Genomic DNA, 27443 nt, shown 5'->3' with positions numbered 1-27443 from the left:
GGTTGCATCAGATGCTTCACCTGAGTTACTTAGAATAAGGGAGAACTAAATCACATACCATTACCAAGACCCAAAACGTCAGGAAACGAGGGCAGACCAGAAAATCCGGTTGAAGCTTGGGTTTGAATCTCTGGTCTGTCACTTTTGAGCTGCTAAAAAGTTATTTAACTATAGTGAGGGAAGACAAGCAACGAAAACGGAGGAAAATGCAAGCTGAGAAGAAGGTAGATCAGAGCAACCCTTGTGACTCACGAAACAACAAACAAACAAAAAATGTTAAGTAGTGGCCTGATTCTTCACCAGCAGTTCCTTCAGCATTGGAAATGGATGCCAACTTTGACTCTACCAGGAAATGCATTTATAAAGATGTCCAGAGACTGGGGAAATGGTTCGGTCATAAAGAGATTCCCTTGCAAGCATGAGGTTACGCATTCGATCCCAGAGCCTATGTGAAAAGCCGGGTGTGGTTGTACCTACAGCCCCAGCAATGTGGAGGGAAAGACAGACAGCTCCCTAAGGTTCACTTGCCACCCAGCCTAGCCTAACTCTAGGCCAGTGAGAAAGGGTTCAGTCAGCTGAAAGGACTCACTTAGAGGACTGGAATTTAGTTCCCGAGTGACTTCCCACTGCCTGTGAACTCCAGTTCTAGGGGATCCAGAGCCCTCTCCTGACCTCCCTGAGCTCCTGCATACATATTTTCATACTCACATGCAGACACACAAACATACACTTAAAAACCAAAGAGCAACTGAGGCAAGATGCCTGATATAGACCTCTGGCCTCCTCTCCTACACATGAATACATGTGAATACACCAACACACACATACATGAAACATGTACACACACACAATGGTAACCTTAGCTCCATCAAGAAAGTCATCCAATATGGCAGCCATCCTTGGCTACTGGTCTCTTTAATGTAACCAGGAAGTATTTGGAAAACATTTCTCTGCTCTGCGGTCAAGGGCTTTGACTCATAGCCATTGTATTTGTCTTCTTGTGCCTCGGTCAACTTGGGACGCATTTATGCTCCCCAAACACTAGTTCCTAAACAAATTAACATGTTAGACATTATCCTGGTTAGTCTTAATTGTCAACCTCACACAGCCTAGAGTCTTCTGGGAAGAGAGCCTTAATGGAGGGATTCCCCAGATCAGATTGGCCTTTGGGGAATCCTGCAGGGGACTGTCTTGATTATTAATTGACGTTGAAGGGCTCAGACTACTGTGGGCAGCATCATTCCCTAGGCAAGCAGTTCTGGGCTATCTAAGAAAGTTAGCTGCCCATGAGTCTGAGAGCCAGCCAGCAAGGGGGGGGGGGGTTCCTCTCATGGTTTCTGCTTTGTGCTTCTCCATCAAGTGACTGTCCTGACTTCCCTCAGTGATGGATTGTGACATGGAAGTATAAGCTGAAAAACCTTTCCCCCCAAGTTGCTATTGGTCAGAATGGTTTATCGTTAACAACAGAAAGAAAATTAAGATAGACATGGAAGGAAAATCGGAAAGCAACTAGTTCGGGATCCTATCTCTAGAGTTGGGAGAAAGAGTCAATGTGTGGTCAACACTCATTCAGTGACAACTGTGGTGCAGCCTTTAAGACCTAAGCTGTCCCTCTAATGGCCACAAATTGGCCATGCGTGTTAGTGAAAAAGGCTACATGAAGCACTTTCTGTACAAATAAACATAGATGTTTTCCTGAGATGCCTTTCTAAGAGGAATGGTAGGAATCCATAAAAGGAATCTGGAGTCTTGCTGGGTCCCACAGCCATGCCTGTCTGCTGTGCTTCCTCAGGCCTGCGCACACGCTTTAAGGGAACGACATGGGACCAGTGAATTTCTTCGTTAATCTTGATTTTTGCAGGATGCAAACAAACCACAGAGCTTCGCAAATCAGCAGCTTTAGTCTTTAGAATTACTTAGGCTGCTGTTGAGGAGAGCTCTGTTGTCTGGGGAGATGTGTACGGAGCGGGCGCACACATTCTAATGGCTGTTAAATACATTTGCTGTAATGTGGTCGGAGGGTGGGGAGGATGGAGCCATCAAGTTGCTTGAGTATGCACATATGTGCTCACAGGCATGATGTAAGTTTGTACACGGAAGCCCTCACCCAGAAGTGTGTAAGCACAAAGGCAAAAACAATCTTCTGCCTGAGAAAAGTCTGAATATGTGCATACATGTGCGTGTGAACATGTAAGTGCGTTTGTGTGTGCATGTGCGTGCATGTGTGTGTGTGTACACATGCGCCATTATAGAGGCCAGAGGGCAGTGTTGGGCGTCCTGCTCAATCCCTCTCCATCTTACTCCCCTGAGGCAGGGCCTCCAACTGAACCTGGAGACAGGCTGGCAGCCAGCAATCCCCAACATCTTCCTTTAAAAAAACAAAAACAGTGGATTCTCAGATTCAAATTCAGGTCCTTGAGCTTGAAAAACAGGCAGTGTTGCTCATAGAACCATCTGCCCTGCTCCTTGAGTCTGATTCTTGAAGGTATGAAGGGCACTTGATGCCAACCATAGTTCAAGCCCATAAACAAATGCCCAAGTTACATCCCTACACTCCACTCCTTCTCTCTCTCTCCTCTTTGTCTTTCTCTTCCTTTCGTTTCTCTTCCCCTTTCCCCTCTCTGTTCTCTTTTTCTTCCTCCCTACCTCTCCTCTCTTTCCTTCTGGTCTCTCTGTCTCTGCATGTCTCTATCTATGAGCTCAATGGGATCTTGGGCTCATACTCATTTCATCCCACTGAGTGGAACAGTCAGATCGGCAAGTTTCTGCAAACAGACCGGAAGTCCCTGCACTCGGGCAGCCTGTCTTACTCTCCCTCTCTTCAACCTCTTAGTCTACTGCACAGCAGCTTCATTGAAGAAGGCTTCTTAAAACTGGGGGGCGAGCACAAAAGAGCAGAGGAGACAAAGAGGAGAGGGTCCAGCCCAGACAGTCAGCTTAAAAAAGTAGAGTCGATGCTCTCCGATGGCTCACTTCCCAAGGGAGCCATGAGGATCAAGCACACAACCCTCCCAAATCTCAACTAGAATTCAAGACTCATGTACCATGTGGTAGGGGTAGGGGTAGGGGTGTGTGTGTGTGAGAGAGAGAGACAGACAGACAGACAGACAGACAGACAGACAGACAGACAGATTTGTGTATGTGTGCATTCATTCGTGTGTGTGTGTGTGAGAGAGAGAGAGAGAGAGAGAGACAGACAGACAGACAGATTTGTGTATGTGCGCATTCATTCGTGTGTGTGTGTGTGTGTGTGTGTGTGTGTGTGTGTGTGTGTGAGACTGGGTGCACTCCTGGATCTGTGGAAGCACTCAGGTACCCTTGCCTCCTCACTTTGGACCTTGCTTCAGACCAGGTCTCTTAGTGGTCACCATTATGGATGCCAGGCTACCTGGTCCCAAGCTGCCAGGCATTGTCCTTTCTCTGCCTCCTGATGTGAGTGCTGGGGCCTCTGCCCACATGAAAACACACCATAGTGAACATGAGGAAGGTCAGAAGAAACCTTTCGGGAGTTTGCTCTCACCTTCCTCCACTGGGAGGCATGGTCTCTCTTGGTTTTGCTGTTGTGTTTTGAGTCCCAGGTTACCTCGCCTGGAAGACTCTATAGGATTCTTCTGACTCTGCACACTCCCCCCACTTCACTGTAGGATGGTTGAGATGGTAAATATGCACCATATATTCAGCTTTTGGTGAGTTTTGGATAGATAGATAGATCTATTCATGATGCTTGCATGTTAAGTGCCTTTTACCCCTTACATTTAATTGATTTTTGAGACAGGGTTTCATGTAGCCCAGGCTGGCCTAAAACCTACCCTTCTGCCTCAACCTTCTGACTATTGGGAATCCAGGCTTACCCATTCTAATTTTCTGCTTTTCCATTTTGCGTATGTGTGTGTGTGTATCTGTGATGCATGAATGTACACATATTTTGTGTGTGTGTGTGGCACTCATGTACATGCATGTCGAAGTTCAAAGTCGATGTCAAGCATCAACCTCCATTGCTCTTCCACTTTATTCATTGAGACAGGGGCTATCAGTCAAATCCAGAGCTCCCCAATATGGCTAGTCTAGCTAGCCAGCTTGCTCTAAGGATCTCCTGTGCTCCCTCCCATTCCAAGGCTGAGATTACAAGCAGCTGACACGCTCGCCCAGCATGGCTAGGGTTCCAGGAATCTGAACTCTGGTTCTCACGCCTGCTTAGCAAGCGAGCACTTTTCGCACCGAGTCCTCTCCCCTGCCCTGCATTTTCATTTTCACTTATGATATATTCAGCTTACCGTGGCTCATTGAAATGTGACCCCAGAAGTCAAGAAGCACTCAGACACGGCGAAAGCCACAACTGATCTTTCAGTTAAACGTGAATAATTCACCTGGCCTCAGGACATAAGAACTTCCTTTTCTAAAGAACCTGACAAGCTGGAGCTAAATAAATAATTCACCCATGATGAAGAGAAAGAGTGTGGCTACCTGACTGTTGTCATTAAGGAAGCCACTAGCTCAATGGTATGCAGGGCCAAATGTCAAAGGATGGAAGCAGTAAACTGTATTGGATGAAATTGTCGTTTCGGGACAAGTACCAGCAATTTCATACAATGCGACCGAATACAATGGAAGCCACACAGAGCTGACATTAACCTACTGAACACAATCCGACACCATAGTTGTACATAAAGACCTCTTGTGATCTCCAGTGTTTGAACTGAATTGGTCCAGTGGGGCGTGGTGGCACATGCCTGTTATCCAACATTTGGGAGGTGGAGGCAAGAAATTCAAGAGCCCAAAGTCACCCTTGGCCACTTAGAAATTTTGAGGCTGGCCTGGACATCAAGAGAATCTGCCTCAAACTTTCTTTTTAAGAAAAAGGAAAAAAGAGGGAAAGAGAGGAGTTGTCAGGATGCAGTTCAGTTGGTAGAGTGCTTGCCTACCGTGTATGCCATTCTGGTTCCAGCTCCAATACCATACACACAGCGTCTAAGCTTTTGATCCCATCACTCAGGAGGCAGAAGTGGAAGGATCAAGAGTTCAAGATTGCCCTTGGGAGCTGGATCCCCAGAACTCACATTAAAAAGCTATTTGATGGCACATGCTTGTAATCCCAGTCTGGGGAGGTGGAGACAGATGCGTATCCAGGACTCACTGACCAGCTAGCTTAGCCTACTTGGTCCATTCCAGGACAATGAGAGATGCTGCTGAGTAACATGCTGAGGAATGACAAGGGCACCCAGGCTTGTCCCGTGGCTCCCAGATGCACACACTATACATGTGCATCTGTGTACACAAGCAATTTTTTAAATGTCACTTCCAAGTTCTCAGGGAATGTAAATGCAAGTACTGGAGACATACAGCCATGGGAAGTCACCATGAATTGTGTGACATTACAGGCACTGAAGGGCTTCACATGTTAGACTGCCAGTGTCCCTATGCTAAATAAAAATGCAAATTTTATATCTATCTATCTATCTATCTATCTATACATATCTATCTATATATCTTCATATATCTATACAGACATAGATAGATCGATCGATAGATAGATAGATAGATATGATAGATGTATAGATGATACAGATATAGATACAGATGGGGTGTCAAAAACCTGTTGGCCAACCATTGAACCCATAAAACAACAACTGTTACTCATGGGAGCTGTCAGACTAGTAACTTATTGATGATCAACATGTTCTAATTGAATGTATACATTAATGAATGACAAGGGCTGAAGAGATTACTCAGTGGTTAAGAATAATTGCTGTTATTCAAGAGGACCCAAGTTTAGCTCCCAGCATCCATACTAGGCGGCTCACAATCACTTGTAACTTCAGCTGCAGATGATCTGATACCCTTTCTGACCTCCAAAGACATTTGAGTACTTTTGGCACAAACAGACACAGATAAACTGACACAGTTAAAAAAGTAAAATTACTTTGGTAGTACCCAACAGCTCTATAATTGGATTTAAGACTTCTTCAACACCAGGGAAACCTAGCCAACTATGCAGGACTAGTGAGTTCATAGATATTGAGGAGAACCTAAAACTACCACTTTACTAACCACATCTAAATATTTGTCCTTATATACATAGGTAAGTACAGTCCTTATTCCTTACCAAAAACAGAAACAAACAAACAAGCAAACAAAAACATACCTCTTTGCAACAGACAGAGACCATTACAGAAGACAACAACCAATCAAAATGCAGAGTTGTGAAGTCCAGTCCTAGATATATCTACAAAACAGCTCCTGAACCCAAGGCTCAGAGAACACTGGGTAGACAGATTGCAAGAGCCAGAGGAATGAAGAGTTGGATGTAAGACAGTGCCTCCTAGTAATGTCAGGAGCTACACACTAAGTCTCCCCTACATGAATGTCTAAATGGGAGCGGAACAAGGACAAGAACAACAGACATGCTAATGCGTGCAGGAGAAAGACCACAAGACCTTGACCCTCCACAGGCAGCCAAGGAATGCTGAGAGTGGGAGAAGCAGTCTTTCCCAGGGAAGAACACACCAGTTGGATACTCAGTACCAAATGGTCAGCCATGCAAACACATACAAGCATACAGACTGAGCAGGTTGTATTATGTATTTATAAATATAGACACATATATATTTGTTAATTAACGAAACAAGAGGTCACGAATTTTAAAGAGCAAGGAAGGTTATATGGAAGAGTTTGGAGGGAGAAAAGGAAAGGAGGAAGTCATATAATCATAATCTCAAAAAATTAAAAGTAATGTAAAAATGAATCATATTAATAAATGGCATATTCAGGTCCATAAATATGATGGTAGTCTCCCAAAGCATCTAAATATTATGGTTGTTCATTAGTGATATTCTTGCACACATGCTGAACAACTTTATTCACAAACCAGAATTGGGGTGCACAGCCAGGAACACTTCCTCAAAGATTCCCCAATCCATCAGGTTCCTAAATCTGATGCATTCTGATCCCCCAAATTTCTAATAAGAGAAAACCGACCTGTACCTTAGTTTTAAATATACCATTTACCATTTAATATACATTTACCACATATATTGGGGTTGTAGTTTGAATATAGAGTGTCCCACACAGGCTCATATATTTTGACACTTGACCACCAGCTGGTGGCACTGTTTAGAGAAGCTGTGAGACCTTTAGGGGGCAGAGACTCATAGAAGGAAGTGGATTAGCGCAAGTGGACCTTGAGGGTTTACAGACAGGACCTGTGTCCTGTCTGTCTCTGCTGCTTGTCAGGTGAAGATGGATGGAGGAGTCTCAGCCACACCACGTGGCAGCCATGATTCCCACCTCACCTTCTCCACCATGAAGGACTGTGCACTCTTTCAAGCTCTGAGTTAAAATAAACCTCCCCTCCCTGAAGAAGCATGCAATATTAATTCTCCTTCTTATTGTCCTGCAAAATAACTGACGACAAAAATGAAGAAAAGGTAAATAAGGAAGAATCACAATTTCGGAGTATATGGGGAAAGCATGGTGGCCAGAGTGTGAGGTGACTGGTCACATTGAATCCACAGTCAGGAAACAGAGAGAGATGGACGCTGGTGCTCAACTTGCTTTCTCCTGCTTATTCAGTCCAGGACCCCAGTCTGTGAGGTGGTACTGGCCACATTCAGGGCGGGTCTTCCCTCCTAAATTAACATAATCTAGAAAGTTCCTAATAGACATGCTCAGAAATAAGCCTCTAAGATGATTCTAGATACTATTAAATTGACAATCAATATCAAAGCCATCACAAGTGGTTTCTAGTCGAAGTAATGAGTGAGGGAGGTGTGATAGCTTGAATAGGAATGGCCCCTCTAGGTTCAAGTATTTGAATGCTTGATCATTAGAAGTGGTACTATTAGAGAGAGAATAGAAGGTATGGCCTTGTTGGAGTGGGTGTGGCCTTGTTGGAGGAAGTGTGCTACTAGGGGAGTGACTTTGAGGTTTCAGAAGCCCAAGTCAAGCCAAGTGCCTCTCTTCTGTTTCTGCTGCCTAAGGATCCACACGTAGAATTCTCAGCTCCTCTCCAGCACCAGGTCTCCCTGCATGCTCTTATGCTTCCAGATGATAACGGACGAAACCTCTGAAGCTGTAAGCAACCCCTAACTAAATACTGACCTTTATAAGAGTTGCCGTGGTCATGGTGTCTCTTCACAGCAACAGAACATTGACTAAGACAGTAAGCAACACAACCAATGATTCAAACTTAATGTGCACAGGATTTTAGATGTCCTTGAAGTGTATGTATTGGATTCTAAGGCAGTCTGTACACAGCGCAGCCTAGAAGTCTCTATCTCAATAAGAGACTTGAAGGACTGGGGTTCATGTGCTCTATTGACGTAGGGGAAAGATCTATCAGCATAGGTTTAGATTCTAAGACATTCCCACTAAGAAAACACTGAGTGCTGGTGAGATAGCTAATTGGAAAAGGCACAGGTAGTCAAACCTGAAGACCTGAGTTTATCTCTATGTGGTGGAGGAATGAACTTACTCTTGCAAGTTGTCCTCTACTGCCACAAGTGTGTAATAACATGTGTGTGACAAATCCTACACACACACACAGAGAGAGAGAGAGAGAGAGAGAGACAGAGACAGAGAGAGACAGAGACAGAGAGAGAGAGACAGAGAGAGAGAGAGAACAAAGAAATGTTTGTTTTTTCAGCAATAATGATAAATTGCTGGTCCATAAATTCAGCACATTGCACAGGTATAAAACAAAACAAACAAACAAAAAACAGCTCCCCCAAACTACAGCACTGTGATAAAACATAGATTCCTTAAAACCTCACATGTAAGTAGAAAAATAATCACAGACTACCAGTGACTGTTCATTCCCCTACTCCTTCCTTATCGCCTTTCACAGAAAAAGGACAGATAGGGAAACCCTGTATGGAACAAAGAAGGAATCTGGCAAGAAGCCAGGATGGATCATAAATCAATCAATCAATAAATAAATAAATAGAAAGTCTAGTTCTGGTATGACAATGTGGGGAAAAAAATGGAGTTCCCTGGTATATCAAGTACCTGCAGTAATGACGGCCTCTGAGTGATTGAGCATTAGAGGCACTGGACTGAGAGAGGACCAGATGACAGAAAAGGTAGCCTTGGACGCACAGTAAGAATGGAAAAACAAATAAAAGGGAACCCGAGTGAATCCCAAATAGCCAGGCAGTCCCATTACCAAGTATCAGTATTCTTTTTCCTCCACAAACACACAAAGACACCCACTAATGAAATCACACTAGGGCCTGTGGTCAACATGGTCATTTTTGAGTCCTACGAAAGCAACAGAGGGGACTAGTGAGACAACCCAGATTAAAGGTGCTTGACAGCAAGACTGTTGACCTGAGTTCAGTCCTCAGTTGTCCCTACGTGCAGAGTGGGGCTACACACGTCACAGATCAGTCAGGGCTGATGTAAAACTTCTTCAGAGTCAGTGGTCTAAATGAGACGGTGCAACTAAAAATCTCCCATGCTCGTGAAACACTTGAGAGCTACAGACAGCCTGGCACCCGTCTTAACTGTCACTTGGCACAACCTAGAGTTCCTTCTGAAGAGAGTCTTACTGAGGAGTTACCTAAATCAGGTTGGCATATCCATGGAGGACTGCCTGCATGATTAATTGATATAGGAAGACCAGCCCGTTGTAGGTGGCATCATTCCCTAGGTAAGTGGTCCTGATATCTATAAGAGAGGAGAAAGCCAGCTGAGGTGAAGCAAGCAAGGATGCCTGCTCTCATTCCTCTTTCCCTGCTGCTGGCAAGAAAAGGGTGATGCTTTACCTTAACTTAAACTTCCCACAATAACTGTAATTGTGAGCTGAAAGAAACCATTCCTTTCCTAATTAGGGTATTTCATCACAGCAACAGAAATGAGGCTAGAACAAGCTGTTTTGTTTAACCAGGGGTCAGGCCTGCAGCAAAAGTGCTACCCCTGCAAACATATCACATTATGTTATCAGCACGGCATCCACCACTGAAGAAATCCCCTAGGCATAATAACTTTAGGACATCTCCTCGACACAACTTGGAATTTATGTATTCAGCTGCATTACTTACACTCTTGGTAATGAGACGGTGCTCGGAACAGGACGGGTTCCGTCACATAGTCTTCTTTTGCTTTCATCTAATTCACCGCGTAAGACTATTTTTATGCAGATGAGGTTAGGATGACATTAAACATTTTCTCCTGATTTTCCAAGAACAAATATGTTCTCTCCATATGCCCTGATCTTTTATTTCCCCCCTGTGTTAATCTTCAAAGCCCTGTTGGATGATGAGGTGTTTTTTTTTTCTCTGAATTAACTAAAAGAACATGCCATCTGCAGTGTGAAGTGCCTGCTTCTCCATGTGTGGCACACTAGTGGTGTTCCCATGAATGCATGAATTTAGTCCCTCTCTCCTGTTCTTGCAGAAGCCCACATTATTGTCCAGTCTGACCCGGATGCAGATCTCATCTTTTCCATAACTTTTCATGGCTTTCTCTCGCTGTCACATTGAGGAATCTCCACTGTATTTGCAAATCACAAAGAATGGAGGTCTCTATACATAAAATGTCTGTCATGCTGGCAGACCCTGGGGCCTATTGATTATTCTCTAGGTAGAGAAAGGTATTGACCCAGTTCGCTTTCATTGTCATTTTGACACAGCCTCCAGTCATCTGAAAGGAATGTCTAGACTGAGGAATTGCCTAGACCAGATTGGCCTGTGGCCATGTCTGTGGGATTTGTCTTGATGGCTGACTAATACAGGAGGACTCAGCCCATTGTGGGCGGCACCATTCCCTAGGCATGTAGTCCTGAGCTGCATTAAAAAAGAAAAAAATCTAGCTAAGCCTGAGCCTTTCAGACAGCCAGCAAGCAGTGCTCCTCCATGGTTTCTGCCCCTCAGATCCCTTCTTCGAGTTCCTGTCAGGACTTCCTTCCATGATGCCCTATGACCTGAAAGTGCAAGGCAAGTAAATTGCTTCTTTCCCTGAACTGCCATTGGCCATGGTGTTTGTCACAGCAGCAGAAAGGAAACTAGGAGACACACGGTTGAGGGAGAACATTTCCCCTAGCTCTTCACTGAGCAGACCATTACTTTTCCAGGTAAGTGCAGGGAGGTAAACACGTGATCACTAATTTAGGATCAAGTCCCCCCTCCATAGAGCTTAACATTGCAATGAGACACTAAGAACCCCCCACCCACCCCATGAATCACCAGTTATGGGCTCCACTGTTGAACTCCCCACGAACCCATGAGGAGAAAGCATTAGTTTTGAATGCCCTCTCACAGTGACAAACCCATCTTTTGAGTACGTTTCCTGAGCAGGACCTGAACAAACATCTCCTGGCACCAGACAGGGCCCCAATGACAGAGCAAATGAAAAATTCTACCAAAGTACAAGAATGAGTTTTCTGGTGTTCTTTATGGAAGCATGGATGAAGAGTTACTTACAAAAGCATACATGATTCAAAGGCGTCTTTGTCACTGTAAAACCCACTCGAGGATGGGTGATGACTCGCAAAAGCTGCAGCCGTGGAGCTCTTTGCAAGCAGGGTGGATGATGGGAGATTCTTCTCTCCCAGCAGTCTTCAATGGATGCAAAGTTGTGAGTTTCAGAAACTTCCTGAGACTAGCAAATTGTTGACTTCTTGAGTCATGATGAGTCTCCCTCCAGGACATAAGGTAAAAAATGCTACACAGTAGCCTGCAAAGTTACCACCAAGTACTGAAGGTCTATAGACACCAGGATAGTCACTATGTTCAATTCCAGCATCACTTTGAAGTCGGCTGATAAATACACTGAGAACCCTAGTTCTGCGGTAAAGGCTACATGTTAGGTGCATGAGGTTGGAACAGCAGAGAGGGATAAAGTGACTTTTGCAGTCACTCAGGATCCCAGCTCATGGAGCTGTACCACTCAACTTTGGGGGGGGCATTTCCTCCTCAGCTAAACCTTTCTAGAACGAGACACTCCCAAGGATGTGTTGCTTGGCTATTCTAAATCCCATTGACAATGAAGATTACCCATCACAGACCTCTTGGCTAAATAAATTCCACTGTAAAACGTTTCCTAAACCTGGTATTATTGTTAATTTCTTTTCAGAGCAAAGTAAAAATTATGATGTCCTGTAAATAGTTTAAACTTTATCATACAACATACTATATACACTACATGTAACTCATATAACAACATATAACTCATCAGATTTCACAGACAGCCCTTTTGGTACTAAGATGCTAGCCAGATGTCATAAAGGGGATCAACATAAGAAAATTAAAGCAGTGGAATATATACACACAGGAAGGGAGAGAGGAATGGAGGGAGAGGGATTGGACAGAAACAGACACACAAAGAAAGACAGACAGTCTGAGACAGAGAGATAAAGAGAGAGGGAAGAGATACATAATTTCTTCCCTACCTGGCAATACCACTGTGAGTACAAGCTTCTATGTTGCAGGCACGGAAGGTTATCAATACCAGTGTGATTAGAAGGTTCCATTCTGCAGATGTGGGAGGTGAGGGTAGGCATGGCATCTTTAGAGAGAGTGCATGATGGAGACAAGCTGTGAGCATAGTCTCACACAGCACACAGGTGGGCATGGGTCAGGGCTCCACAGTACCTATGTGACCTAAGGCAGGCTTCTGAACGTCTCCAAGCCCCCCTTGCCTCATTTATAAAACAAAGATGGGAACAGCTACTTCAGAGAGTGGTTAAATTAAAATGAGATCAATAAAACATGCAGCACAGTGACAAAAACATAAAAGGCAGTCAATAAAAGGGAATAATTATCGTGCTCAGTGAATCAGACAGGCTCCTGAGCCTGGACCTATTTATTATTTCAACCAGCGAGTATTTATTGGACAGCTTCCCTCTGGGTGAGCGTCTTTGAAAGAGAAAGTCGCACCTAGGATGTTTCACTTTCTGTAAGTCACTTTGAAGCCATGTGAAAAGCAGGGACTAGGGGCATGGGGCAGTGGTGGAGTACCTTCATAGAATTTCCTAGAATTCCCCAGTGAGGGGCTGGAGTGTGGCTCAGTGGAATAGCATCTGCCTAGAATCCCCCAATACTGCAAATAGAAAAAGAAAGAAAGAGAGAGGGGAGGAAGGAAGATTGGGAGAGAGAGAGAAAAGAAAGAAAGAAAGGAAAGAAGGAAGGAAGGAAGGAAGGAAGGAAGGAAGGAAGGAAGGAAGGAAGGAAGCAGTAAAAGGAAACTAACCAAGGTACACCAATCATCAGATATATGATTCATACAGAAAAGGTCTGGTCACGTGGCCAATGATCATACATGTTCTTTCATGGGAAGAAAATCTGGAAAGTCTCCTTCCATTGAAACATAGCATCATGACCCATATAGGCCCAGAGATGCCACTTAAAATACCTGGTCAATAGAGGTTGTCAGCTCAACCAGCTCTAGAATCACCACAGAAACAAGCCATTGGGCATGTGTATGAGCGAGTGTCTAGATAGGATTAACTGAAGTGGGAATACTCACTCTTAATGTCTAGGGCACCATTCCATGAGTTGGAATCCCTGGATGCATAGAAAGGAGACAGGGAGCTGAACACCAGCATCCGTCTCTCTCTCTCTGCCTCCTGACTATGGATGCTCTGTGATCAGGCCTCTCACAATCCTGTGTCTTAGCCTTCTCTGCCGTGACATGCTGTCTCTTCAAATTACAAGCCAGAATAAACCCTTCTTCCTTGAACTGTGTTTGTCAGGTGTTTGTCACACTAAGGAGACAAGCCACTTTTGCTTGTATTACTTCATCCCCGCCCCCATGCTCGATCCAGAACCGACCTGCAGGCACCCAAGCTCAGCATGATGACATTCCACAGATGCCTCACATATTCATGCATAGAAGAGACATTGCTGGGATATAATTGGCTATAATCAGGGTGGCGGGGGGGGGGGGGGATTAAAAAAATAAAAAGGACCCTTTCTTGGTGAAGCAAAGTGAATGCCAAAGAACCCTGACATGTGGATTTATTAAACAGGAGGCCAAAGGAGAAACTGGAGATGACAAGAGTAGGAATTGCCCATCAATAACACACACTGTCTGAACAGGAAGGCGTGGTATGAAAGCCTGCACAGGAGTCTCAGTAATAGCTTTAATAAGCAGACAGATTTCCCTCTACCAAGGTGGTCCCTCTCCCAGATTGTGGGATAACCGAACACCCAGATGACGAACACAGCATCACCTGAATGGTACATCAGGACAAGGGATAGGATCCAGGAGTTAGAGAGCTTTGGCTGGATGCTGTAATCATCAACCTCACTCATACACACTGGCAAATAGTCAACGAAGCCGGACAGATGTACATCATGTGGTCATCTCAAGGAAACGGTAACCATGGAAATCTGTGGACAAGCAGAGGCACCATCCTCTCTATGAAATATGAACCATGGGGGGGGGGGATCCTTACTCCCAATTAGGAAAATCACTTCCACTGTACATCCCCAAGCTTGAACCATCACACGAGGGGATGATGGCTCAGGGTTGTGGTGCCTGCTTTTTACATGGGGAACCCACGATTCAATCTGCAGTACCACAAATGCAAGTTCACCTTTCGAGTGAGAAACTGCTGCATGCACCTCTCATCCACATCTACTTAACTGCTGCATTTTGCTGATTCTGTGGAAGTCTCTTCCTCTTCCTCCTCCTCCATATCTTTTAGTTTTGGGGACGGAACCCAGAGATGTGCACATGCTGTACAACTCTAAGATTACGTCACACTCCTGGCCCCTCACTGGGGGATTCTAGGCAGGTGCCCTGTTGCTGAGTCACACTCCAAACCATGTTTTCCTTTTATTTTGAGGTAATGTTTTACTATTTTCCCCATATGTCCCAGGACTCCCTTTGTAAGCCTGGCTGGCCTTGAGCTTTCTACCCATCTGTTTCAGCTCCTGAGTGGCTGGGATGGACAAGCCAGTAGCACCAGGCCTAGCTGACTACCCACCAAAGTGTCAAAAATATACACTGGAGGGAAAACATTTACCTCTTCAATGGGCGTCACCGTGGTGTGCAGAGGAATGAACTTAGAGCCCCCTCTCTTATGGCATACAAGAAATACCCATGAAAATCGATCAATGGCCTCATTGTGAAACACACATCTACTAAAAGAAAATGTAGGAGAGGGCTGGGAAGATGGTTCAGTAGTCAAGAGCACTTGCTGCTCTTGCAGAGGACCCAGACATGGAAGCAGCTGAGCTATCCGTTATCATGAGTAGATAGAGACAATGTAGTATGTCTACATGGTGGAGCACTATGCATCCAGAGAAAAATCAAATTCTCTTCATGGCTACAGCAGGCATGGAAGTAGAAAATAGCATGTCAAGAGAAATAAGCCAGATTCAGGAAGGCAAATACTACATGTTCTTAATTATACATGGGTGTGGCCTCATCAAATAGGGAGGGGAAAAGTACTTATCAAAGAGGCTGGGGAAAGTTGCTAAGGCTTGTGACCTGAGTTAGTTCAATCCCCAGGACCTACATGAAGATTGTGGAGAGAACCAACACCCACAAGCTGTTCTCTGACTTTCACACATGCACCATGATGCAAATGTGCGCACACGTACACACACACAGTCAGTAAATAAATGAATGAAATAACCAAAAAAAAAACAAAAAACTTCAGTCAAGCGGGCTAAAGAGATGGCTTAATGGGTTGCTGCGTACACCTGAAGACCTGAGTTCAAATCCCCAGATATCATAGAAAGCTGGGTTTAAGAGTATAGTTTAGTGATGGCACACACACCTAGAATCCCCCAGTGTGGGGCTAGGAGTGTGGTTCAGAATTAGATTATAGTACCTGTTAGTGATCCCAGTGTACCTGTGGCAAGATGGGAGCTAGAGATGGGAATTCCCAGAAGCTCCGAGGCCAGCTAATGAGGAGAAAAGTGAGAGACTCCACCTCAAGCAAGGTGGAGACTGAGGATCAAGACTTGAGGTTGTTCTCTGACCATGCGTGCGCGCATGCGCACACACACACACACAAACCTATACCTGTGTGTGTGCACACATATCCATTGGTTAAATCCCCAGCAATAGACAGATACACACACACGCATGCATATACCTGTGTGCGCACATATCCATGGGTTAAATCCTGAGCAATAAAGAAACAGACAGACAGACAGACAGACACACACACACAGAGAGAGAGAGAGAGCTTTAAAGAATGCCACTACAAGTGCTGGCAATGCAGCTCCTTGGCAGAACGCTTGTCTGCATGTGTGAGGCCCTGGGTTCCAGTCCCACCTCCACATAATACAGAATTACTGGTTCACTGCAGCACAATGGCCAGAAGCGGTGGCTTGTTACACATCTCATGGAGAGCCAGCAAAGAGGAATCTGGGGAATCCCATTGAGACACGCGCAACGGTTAATGAGTCTGAAATCCAACTACTCTGATTTGATCATCACATATACGCACATCCAATTATCACCCCTCACTCCATAAACATACAATGATTATTGTGTTGAATACAGAATTAAATAAGTAATAAAAACAGTAAAAATAAAGGTCATTTCTGCAGGGCTCTTCTGCTTCTAGGGCCCCTCGGTCTCTTATCTTTGTCTTTCTGGACCTGGCCCAAAATCACTTTAAACAGCCCACATACCTGCCTTCCCACCATCTTTGATGTCCTACAGACCTAGCTATGGTTTGCTTCTCTGTGACAACCAGGGGACATCAGTCATGCAGCCATTTTTAATAATTTATTTTAAAACAAAAAATGGAAAAGGAAAATAAGAGATATGGACCAAAAGAATACACGTACAACCTGGAAAATTACCACCTGTATGAAAAAAAAAAAAACCATGAAAAGCAATGCATTCCCCTCCCCACAAGGAGAGAAAGGGGACTGCTTACAAAATTACTCTGAAAAGGCCATTTTGTACAAAATAAATAAATAAGTAAGTGAAGATGTACAGACATTTGGAACAAAAGCTCCCAAACCTGTGTCATATTCTGCAATAAATTCTCTGTGGATGGAGGGTGAGATGGAAGACAATCAGAGACGACCGAGCCGGAATGGAATATTTATAAGCTTTGGGAGGGATGCTATCTTCCTCAGCTTTAAAGCACTCGGGAAATGAAAAAAAAATGGAAAGATTGACACTTCCAGATTCAGACGGATTTAAAGTGTCTGTCCCAGCCATAGGAAGGGATCTGTAGAATTCAAATAAAGAGTAAAAGAGAAACAAGTTCCAGAAGGAGATTTGACAAACAAGGGGTTAATTTTAAAACTACCCTTGATATCGTTCATATGTATTAGGAAAACGATTTTCTCAAGTGCAGTTAGAATGAAAACAACTGGAGTTCTGCTTAAAACTCTAATAAAATCCATCTACTTTAATCCGCTCCCCAAACACAATCCTTGGGAGAGTTTTGAGGGGACTTAACACAGGACGCCACCCACTGGGAGACCACTTCCTTAGAAGAGAGAAGATGTTAGAACCCCAGACAGTTCTCTCTCCTGCACCCCAAGGCTCATTTTTGGAGAAGCTTACTCCAAAAAAATAGCTTCTTGCCACTCTTTGATAGGGGGAACTAATCTGCAGACAACACAGGTTAATTTGGTCACTTTTTGTGTGGCACTCAGAACTTGCAAAGAGTAACTTTATCTTGTATAGCCTGTGGGCAATTCTCTGAATCACACCAAATTCCACTTTCAGATTTATCCCACAAAGAGCTTCCAAAAATAAACAAGAGAACATGGGATAGCACTATTCAATAAAATTTTTAACCTCCCTCACTATATCTAATTGCCTTGCTTATAATATTCATCTTTACTTTTAATTGCTGTTATTAATTTATGTGTGTGTGTGTAAGTCAGGGAACAGCTTGCAGGAACTGGTTCTCTCCTTCCGTTAGGTGGGCTACAGGAATAAAACCCAGGTCACTGGGCTTGGGAGCAAGTGACTTTACTACATGTGCCGTCTTGCCAGTCCACATACCATATTCCCACATATTGCACTTCTATTATAGTCTCATGGAATTCTGCAGACATATTTTGACTTAGTTGAACTTTTATTTTATTAAAACGGAGCATAGACTATTTCATATCACTTCTGTATTCTCTGTTTTTCCGAACAACAATGACTCAGGTGCCATTTCTTGTCTTGTTTGTTTGCTACTACTTTATTTAACAAACAAACCTCTGTGTGTGCACACATGTGTGCAAAAGTGTGCATGCACAGATAGAGGACAAAGATCCACGTTGAGTGTCTTCTGTGAGTTCCCGCCTTACTACTGAAGACAGGGTCTCTCCCTGGATCCAGAATTCAGCAAATGTGTCAACTGGTTTGTCAGCAAAATCCGGAGGGCTCTCTGTTCCCACTCCCTTGACGGTACAGTTACAGATGCGTGCCTCCATGCCCAGATCTGGGTGTGTGCTGGGGATCTGAATTCAGGTCTTCGTGTTTACCCACCGAGCCATCTCCCCAGCCCTGGCTTTACTTTGCTTCTCTGGTGTGCAGGGTCTTACATCAATCTGACACAAGCTAGAGCTATTTGGAAAGAGGAAACCTTAATTGAGAAAAGGTCCCCACCAGATTGGCCTGTAGCCAAGTCTGTGGTGCTCACTCTGAATTGATGATTGATATGGGAGGGCCCAGCTCACTGTGAGTGCTGCCACCCCTGGTCTGGCCCTGCTATAAGAAAGCAGGCTGAGCAAGCCATGCGAGCAAGCCAGTAAGCAGCATTCCTCCATGCTTTCTTCTGTAATTGCTGGCTGTTAAGTGCCTTGATAAGATGCAATAATAGGTACAGATATAGAATAATAAGAAAGCCTACCTTAACTCCCACCTTGGCTTCCCTCAGTGACAGATGATGATCTAGGCTTGTAAGTTGAATAAACACTCCTCACCCATGTGACTTTCAGTCAGTGTGGTTTTTGACAGCAACAAACACGAAACAGGAACATCCGGCAACACATCTGTTACCCCCTCCACACGCACCTGACCTCACTCCCTTTCTTTCTGTTTCTAACCCAAAGAGTTAACTTTCTGCTGCCTAGTGGAATCCGACTTTATGTTGGCTTGACGGTCTGCAGGTAACCACAGCCGCAGTCAATTCATGTGCACAGCAGCCAACTCCTGTCCACACAACAGCACACTTCTCCCCATTCCTTACCCCCTTCCGCCACGTTCCCTGGGCCTTGGATGATGGGTGATACAGGTGGGCAGACCCGCATTTTTCTCCCCTCTCCATTTTTTCCAGTTTCTTTTATCGCTACTTATCCAAATGATTTCCTCAATGCTATTTTCCAACCCTTCGCAGACTTGCCTATTTTTGGCTCAATTTTAAACTTATGGGATTTATTTTGATTATGGTTATTTCTGTAACAGAAATGTTCTCATTTCGTAAACAAAGCAGCCTGTGATCCCTGGAAGTCAATTATAGTTTTAAAGCCTAGAGTCTCTTTGCTTCCCCCGAATGCCATTTGTTATTATTGTTAAGGTTTTTTTCCCCCCATTGTTGCTGTTTGTTTATTTGTTGATAATGGACTCTTTGAAAGGATGTCTGGGGCGTTTATCTCTCTTGTCTCAGAGTGAGTGTGCTGGGACTGGGGAGATGATTTAGTCAGTGCCGTGCTTTTCTTGCAAGCTTGAGGACGTGAGTCTGGTCCTAAGAACCCACACAGAAGCCCAGGTGTGTGGACACACCTATAATGGGACACTGAGGAAGTAGAGACAGACAGGAGGCTCCCTGGGGCTTGCTAGCTAGTCAGCCTAGTAGAGGCAAGCCGTGGTCCTAGGGACAGATCCTGCCTCAAATAAACAAGCGGAAAACACCGGAGGAACCAGACTTGAGATTGACCTGCACTATCTGCAAATACACACACACACACACACACACACGTACACACGTACACACATCGCAAACAAAAAATGAGTAATGTTGTATGAAGATGAAGTTTAACAACAGGCTGAGTCTCCCCTGCTGTCATCCATTGGCCTCTTCCTTAAGTCAGCTTGGTTTCTGCCAAGTGGATTCCGTAACTTTAATATGCAGAAGTGAGAGAGACTAGAAAGGTCTCAAGGCTGGAAAATTTCTCCATTGAGTATATTCTTTTTTGTTTATTGGTTTGTTTTTCGAGACAGGGTTTCTCTGTGTAACAGTCCTGGCTGTCCTGGAAGTAGCTCTGTAGATCAGGGTGCCCTTGAACTCACAGAGATTCGCCTGCCTCTGCCTTCGGAGACCTGGGATTATAGGCGTGCATCACCACCACCCAGATACTGAGTACAGTCTGACAGAGGCTACCTCTATAAACTAGAGTTTGGAGGGCAAAGGACAGGAACAGGTTCTGGTTATGAAGATGTGAAGGCAGGTATTAAAATGAAAGCTATGAAAGGATAGCTTTAATTGTCACCTTGACAGAGCCTAGAGCCCTAGGAGAGGAAGTCCTCAGCTGAGAGATCACCCAGATCAGACTGGCCTGTGGGGGGAGGCAGTCTGCGGGAGGATTGTTGTAATTAGTCATTGATATAGGTGGGAGAGCCCAGCCCACTGTGGGCGGCACCATTCCTAGACAGGTGGCCTTGGGTTATATCTAACAGAGTATGAACATGCCAATAATCGAGCATGTGATATACCTCATGGTTTCTGTTTTGAGCTCTTCCCTTGAATTTCTGCCCTGACTTCCTTGGATGATGAATTGTGACCTGAAAGCGTAAAATGAAACAAACCATTTCCTCCCCAGCTGATTTTGGTCAGAATGGTTGATCATAGCAACAGTAAAGAAACTAGAACAACAGAAAATAGGGACCTGACTACAATCCCCCATTCCTACCCACATCCAGTCATAAGAAAAACCTGTCTTCTCCTGTCCAGGTCCTGGGTGGTAGTACATGGCTTTTCTTCCAGAAAGCATATGACCATCCCGCCTTCGTTTGGAAGTAGAGATAATACTTGGCCTGGTAGCTATGACAACAGCTCGAGCAAAACCACAGTGATCGATGACAGCTAGCTAGGTCTGTGGTAATAGTAATGAAGTTAGCGTTTCCGAGCAGACGTAGGGCGTGGAGGCTTTTGAGACCGTCATCAGGGATCCTGGCCATCACTCTTCCTGGCTCACCACCAGCTGCGAGGGATCTTGAGAGAGGCTAGACTATCTCGGAAGTGGAAGATGAAGGTGTGTCTCCACGATGCAGCATCCATTGAGGCGGCCATCCATTATGAGATGGGCTTTGGTGGTACAGCTGCTCTGGGCTCATTCGTGGCCCTGGAAGCTACCTGTCACCTGTGCTTTGAAATTAAACCCCAAAAAACTCATCAGTTGACCAAGTTGGAGTTCAGTGGAATCATTATTTGGTCCGATGTGATAGTCGTACCTAGGTGAGGAGACACTGTTCGTGTCATGTCTCCCCTGGAAAGTCATGGCAGCAGTGGGTCTTCGGCAAACTGATCAGGTTGTACTCTTCTGCTCTAGCAGTCTGGTGAGCGGTAGTTTTACCTATCAACTGGACAATGGAGAATCAATCACCACAAGAGAAAAATCTAGTGAGGGACTGCTTATATCAGGTTGGCATGTGTGTGAGGGTCTAGATTGTTAATTGAGGTGGGAGGGCCCACCCCGAATATGAGTGGCAGTATTTTGGGGGCTGGACTCTGGGTATATAACTGAGAACCACCAGCAAGCAAATAAGCTAGATAGGATGCATTTTTTTTGTTTGTTCTTGACTATGACTGTGACAGGACTAACTGCTTGAGTCCCTGTCTTAAGTCCTCTGAAATGCTGCACTGTTCATTGGCATTATAAGCCAAAGAAATCCTTCTTCCTTAAACTGCGTTTTGCAAGGGTATTTATCACAGCCATAGAAATAAAACTAAAGCAAACCTCCACGTGTCTCACGTGGGAAGTTAGGTCTCAGTTTCTCTATCTATCTGCCAACTACCATCTATCCATCCTCTTTCCACCTTCCAAAGTCCTGCAGGTGTTTGCTGGGCGATGCCACCAATTGTCTTAGTTAGGGTTTCTATCATGATGATGGTAACTCTTATAAAGGAAAACATTTAATTGTGGCGGCTCGCTTACAGTTTCAGAGGCTCAGTCCATTATCATCATGGCAGGGAGCCTGGCAAGATGCAGGCGGAAGGGACGTTGGAGTTGTAGCTGAGAGTCCTACATTCTGCAGGCAACAGGAAGTGGCCTGAGACTCTGGGTTGTATCTCAGGCACGGGAAACCTCAAAGTCTACCTCCACAATGATTCCCTCCCTTCAGCAAGGCCATACCCACTCCAATAAAACCACACCTCCTAATAGGGCCACTCCCTAACTACGGGGGCCAATTACATTCAAATGACCGCACCAATGATCTTACTTAGTTTTCCCTTTCTGTGCTCTGTGCCTCTTTCCCATCATTTTAGCAGCTTCAGGAGGAACCAGAAGGGAATGTGGGTTCACTCCACCAAGCTACACCACTCGGAGATGCTGAGACTTTCGACTGCAGAGAACCACACCCAAAGTTTGCTTGTTGTCCTCCTGGTCTGGTCCATTCTTAGCCTACTCTCTCTCCTCTTTAGATGTTTCATCCCACGTATCCTTCAAGCTTTCCTTAGCTTGGGGATATCACCTCAAGCAAGAGGAGCTCAGACCCTTCCTTCACACCCTGCGTGTACAGTTGTCATGGTTACAGTAGGCTACTGTTCTCCAGGAATGGCATGAGTGTTGCTCCCTTGAATTCTCCCTGCAAGAGACTGGTGCTAGACGGGATGGATTAATGTTCCATCATTGCGGGGAGAGGCTCACAAAGCCCCACTCCTCCCTGAGGATCTATTGGCAGTTAATGGTTGCTGGGGAAGGGAGGCATTTTCTTTGGTAGTGTTGCCACTGGAGGCTACCCATGCTCCTGTAAATGACCTCAAGTAAACTCATTGTGCACCGAGCACTGATGGTCTGACATTAGTGCCTGGAATGGCTAATCTCAACTGCCATCTTGGTAGGATTCCAAATGACTATAGAAAACAATTCTCATGACATGTCTGCAAAGGAGTTTCTAGACAGAGCTAAGTGGGGTGGGAAGACAGAGCCTGAATGCCTCTCTCTCTCTCTCTCTCTCTCTCTCTCTCTCTCTCTCTCTCTGTCTCTCTCTGTCTTTCTGTCTGTCTCTGTCCCTGTCTCTCTCTCTCCCCCTCCTATTCGATGTGACTAGCTGTCTCACACTCCTGCCACCATGCTTTCCCCATGATGATGATTTGTACCCTTGAACTGTGAGCCAAAATGGATTCTTTCTCCCTTAAATGTCTTCTTATTAGACATTTTGTCACAGCAACAAGAAAAGTCTCTGTATCTCGAGAGAACAGACATTTGTCAAGCTCCCCAGAAAAAAGTCGTGCCACGGGGTCTCACACCACATAGGTCACCTTGCACTGGAATGACGGCCTTGTTTGCCTGTCTCCCTCCCCAGACAAGAAGTGAGTCAACTCGGACTATGTCCCTTGCAGGATTGCATCTCCGTGGTGCAGCATCACTGGGTGCATAATGGATACTCATTGACATCTGTTCAGTTGAGCCGTTTCTAATACACTGCATGTTGGAGGCCTTTCCAGTCTCATCAGAGAGTGAAACACAGGGCCGTGTTTATTTGCCAACATGGAAATAAGAAAGGCTAATCAGAAAGCACCAGGAAGTGAAAACCGCCAGATGTTTTCTGAGAACACAAGTCCAGGAAGACAAAATAGCATGAAAAGGGGGTGATGTATATTTTTTCCCAGTGATTCAAAATGAATGTGCGCTTATTAGGCAGAGAGAGAGAGATTTAACGGGTTTCTCGGCTAATGCTGTAATTTTAAATCCATTTAAGATAATTTTCTTTATCTTGAATTTATTTTTCTCAGTAACCAGGATACTTAACTGATTTGCACAAAACCCATTTGAAAAAAAGAAATAATCTACCGCCAGCGAGGGCACATTCTAAATGGGAATAAAAAGGAGACATTGAAAATCTAAAGAAAATGGAGATTTGAGAAACCAGAGTGAGCTCTTACATAGTAAATAGGGACTTTTGAAGCTCTACTTAGATGGGAGAGGGTGTCAAGCCCACCCTTAGTGGAGGAGCTATTGGAATTTGGTGGCTGCTAAGAGTGGGAGGGTCACTATCCTTTCGGCATATGAACTTGTAGGTTACCTGTGCCCCAGTGGCTGTCTCTACACCCACATGCTTATGAATAAAAAGATATGATGTTTGGGGCATGTTGAAGGAGATTATCTGGGGAATTTGAGGCTTGAAGTGGAGAAAGATATGGCCATATCTTTCATTGTATATGTGTATGAAATTCTCAAGAATAATTAAAAAAGAACACTAACAACAAAAAGGGAATTACTATAATTCTTTGAAAGATAAACTATCTAATGCTAGCTAGACCTAGAGAAGTGGTTCTCTATCTGTGGGTCATGGATCTCTTTGGAGGTGGACCACCCGAAAACATGGCTATTTGCATTACGTTTCATAACAGTAGCAAAATTCCACTTATGATACAGTCACAAAAATAATCTTATGGTTTGGGTAACCACACAAGGAACAGTATTCAAGGGTGGCAGTATTAGGAAGGTGGAGGACCACTGTAATAGAGCCTCCAATATATTTCCTTTGGATTCAAGACTTGGAAGTAAGTACCAGATGAATACATAGACACGAGTGAGAAAAGATTGATCAGTATCACACACAACAATCAGATAGCAAAAACAGCCTAAATATCCAGTTATGGACAAAATGATCATAATGAGTTATATCAAAAGCTTATGGGGCTGGAGAGATGGCTCAGGGGGTAAAACCATCGCTGTGAAAGCATGAGGAGCCGAGTTTGATCCCCAGGACTCATGAAAGTACCAAGGCTGGCAGCATGTTCTTACAATCCCTGGGAAGACAGAGGCAGGAGGATGTCTAGGGCTCACTGGCCAGTCAGCTAACCCAGATGAATCAGTAAGCTTCATATTCAGTAAGAGACCCCGTCTCAAAAACTAAGGTGGAGGGAGGTAGGAGAGGATAGTTGTCATCTACCTCTGTTTTCCACGTCTACATGCACACGCTTGCCTGGACGCCCCCTACACACATATGTGTACACATAAGAATACAAACGTTTACACGTGTGCTTGTGTTATGATGTCAAATAAAGAAGACAAAGCTGATACGTCACTCATAATCTATAGAAAACAGACTTAATGGTAATATTTTAGTGTTATCATGTATTGGTATGTGATGATATATAATATTATCAATATGCTAGGCATAGTGACTCATGTCTGTAAACCCATCATCTGGTGGGGGTGGGGAGATGAGGCAGGAGGATTGATTATGTGTTTGAGACTGACTTGGACTACATAGTAAGTTTTAGCTTGCTTGAGCTACACTGTAAGACAGTGTCTTGAAAACCAGTAAATATGAAATATAAAGTTCAACAGATAGAGAATAGACAGGTAGATGACAGATACAGGTAGATAGACAGACAGACAGACAGATAGATAGTTGATGGATAGAGAAAAGATAATAGACATCAAAACTTCGACAATTACCATGCTTAGGTAAGGATACCATGGTGGTATTTTAAATTTAAGAATTTTTGTATTGAGGATCTTTCTATACTTTTTAAATTACTTATATAACAGTTGTACTCTTTCTTTTTTGAGATGGAATCATGTAGCCCAGGCTGGTTTCAAACTAACTACCTAGCCCAGGCTGGCCTCCTACCCCAGTCCTGAGTTCCTGATACTCCTGACTCCACTTGTCCAGTGCTGGATTCAGGGGCTGTGCCACTACTCCTGAAGTGTCGGTGACGGACTTCATTCCAGAACTCACAGGAGGCAAGTACGATATCATTTGAGCCGCATCACCAGCCCTTAACTTTTTATTCAGCCGGTATTTCCTAAGCAACGAAAGCCCTTGATTGATTATAGAAGAGACGGTTCAACACAGAAGATCCCTCTGTGGTTACAAATAGATGAGAAAGCATCACAGGTTAAGACAAAGCTAGCCAGCCCCTTGCCAGGGCTCAGCTGTAACTTACTTAGTTGGACGATAATCGGGAATAGAGCGATCTAAGGAGATCTTTTCGCTGAGGTAGGAATTGTAGCCGTACTTCTCATGAGGCCCTTTGGCTTTTTCTTCTTCAGAGGGGGAAAGGGTGGCAGGAAGGCCTCCTTTGCCCCGCCCACCATACCCTTCGATGAGGCCGAGTGATTTGGATAACCCTACAAAGAAGGAGGAGAAAGAGTTAGTCTAAAACACCTCTTCTAGATATATCATGTGACCTCCGACAGAGCTTCAATTAAGATCTAATATATCTTAGCACATAAAAAAAATTATGACCTCAGTTTACATAGTCTGTATATATGCTTGGAGGGTATGTATCCAGAGGTAGGGTCTGCTGTAGCCCGGGCTGACTTTGAACTCACTATGTAACTGAGGATGACCTTGAACTCCCAATCTTCTGCCTCCACACCTCCTGTGTGCTGGCATTACAGGGCTGGACCCCAAGTATCCGGCTCATGTGCTAGTGGGGATATTTCTACGGAGAGAAAGGCCCAGGCTATGCCAAGCTTTGGGGTTCACATCTCAATATTTACTGGGAGCCTCATGGTTCTTTTGAAGACAGAGACCACTGAGACTTGGAGAAATAAAAACCAAAAGGAAGTCAAGAAATGAAATGAATGTGGGACCTTATCCGTGCCCATCTCCCCTTTCTCTTTGGGACAGTCACAGCCAGATTAGGTCTGCAGGAAGGGGGAAGTTCCAAGAACCTCGCACACTTAATAATATCAGGGAACCACCAGGTAGCAGGTGGAGGGGTTCAGTGCGCGCGCGCGTGTGTGGGGGGGGGGGGTGAGAATTGCTGCGGTTGAACTAGGAAAAAAAACAGGTTAATTTCATCATGAGCTAAAAGCACAAGCTAGGACTTGACGTGACTCTTTGCCTAATGGTTTTATTTAACTTCCATCTCAATGGCAAAGGGAAACACAAAGTGCTTGAGAGTAAATTGCGAAGAGAAAAATGCCCGTAAGCATTATAAGCAACAATACACAAGGAGGGAGCCCTCCATGGCAACGGTCTCTGAGCAGCTGCAGTCCCCAGGATGTTGGTAGGCCCCTGTCCATTGTCACATAATCCCATAAAGACCTTGAGGAGTAAGTATAAATGGCAGAGCTGTGAGAGGTTAAGTTACTTAGCTAGGAAAATGTGTGCTTATGGCTCTCATTGGTTGTAAATATACAAGCCACTTACTATACACACACATGCACACGCTCTGGAGTCCTGGGAATTGAACCAGGGCCTCTGACACACAATTTTTTTTTTAATCACCGAATCACATACTCAGTTTCTTTCTGGAGGATTCTAGGCAGGCACTATACTGATGGTTGAGGTCCCTAGTCCTTCTCCAGGTGATTCCACACAACTGCTTGCCCACTGAGCCACATCCCCAGCCCTTCATTTCCAAAACGGACCGCAAGAATATGGATCACTTTAGTTTTAAG

General features: G+C 44.5%; 1 protein-coding gene across 1 annotated transcript in view; it reads right to left on the bottom strand.

The window, feature by feature from the left end:
• Positions 1-27443, bottom strand: part of Galnt17 (polypeptide N-acetylgalactosaminyltransferase 17) — a 425585-nt gene that overhangs the window by 239589 nt on the left and 158553 nt on the right. Inside the window, exon 2 of the mRNA XM_048433766.3 lies at positions 25979-26162. Within this exon, the coding sequence (XP_048289723.1) occupies positions 25979-26162 (184 nt within the window). The remainder of the gene's footprint in view (positions 1-25978; positions 26163-27443) is intronic.

The sequence above is a fragment of the Myodes glareolus genome, chromosome 2 (genome assembly GCF_982192425.1).
Source record: "Myodes glareolus chromosome 2, mMyoGla1.1, whole genome shotgun sequence".
NCBI lineage: Eukaryota > Metazoa > Chordata > Mammalia > Rodentia > Cricetidae > Myodes > Myodes glareolus.
Note: the sequence above shows the minus strand (reverse complement) of the source record. Positions and strands in the feature narration are given on the sequence as shown.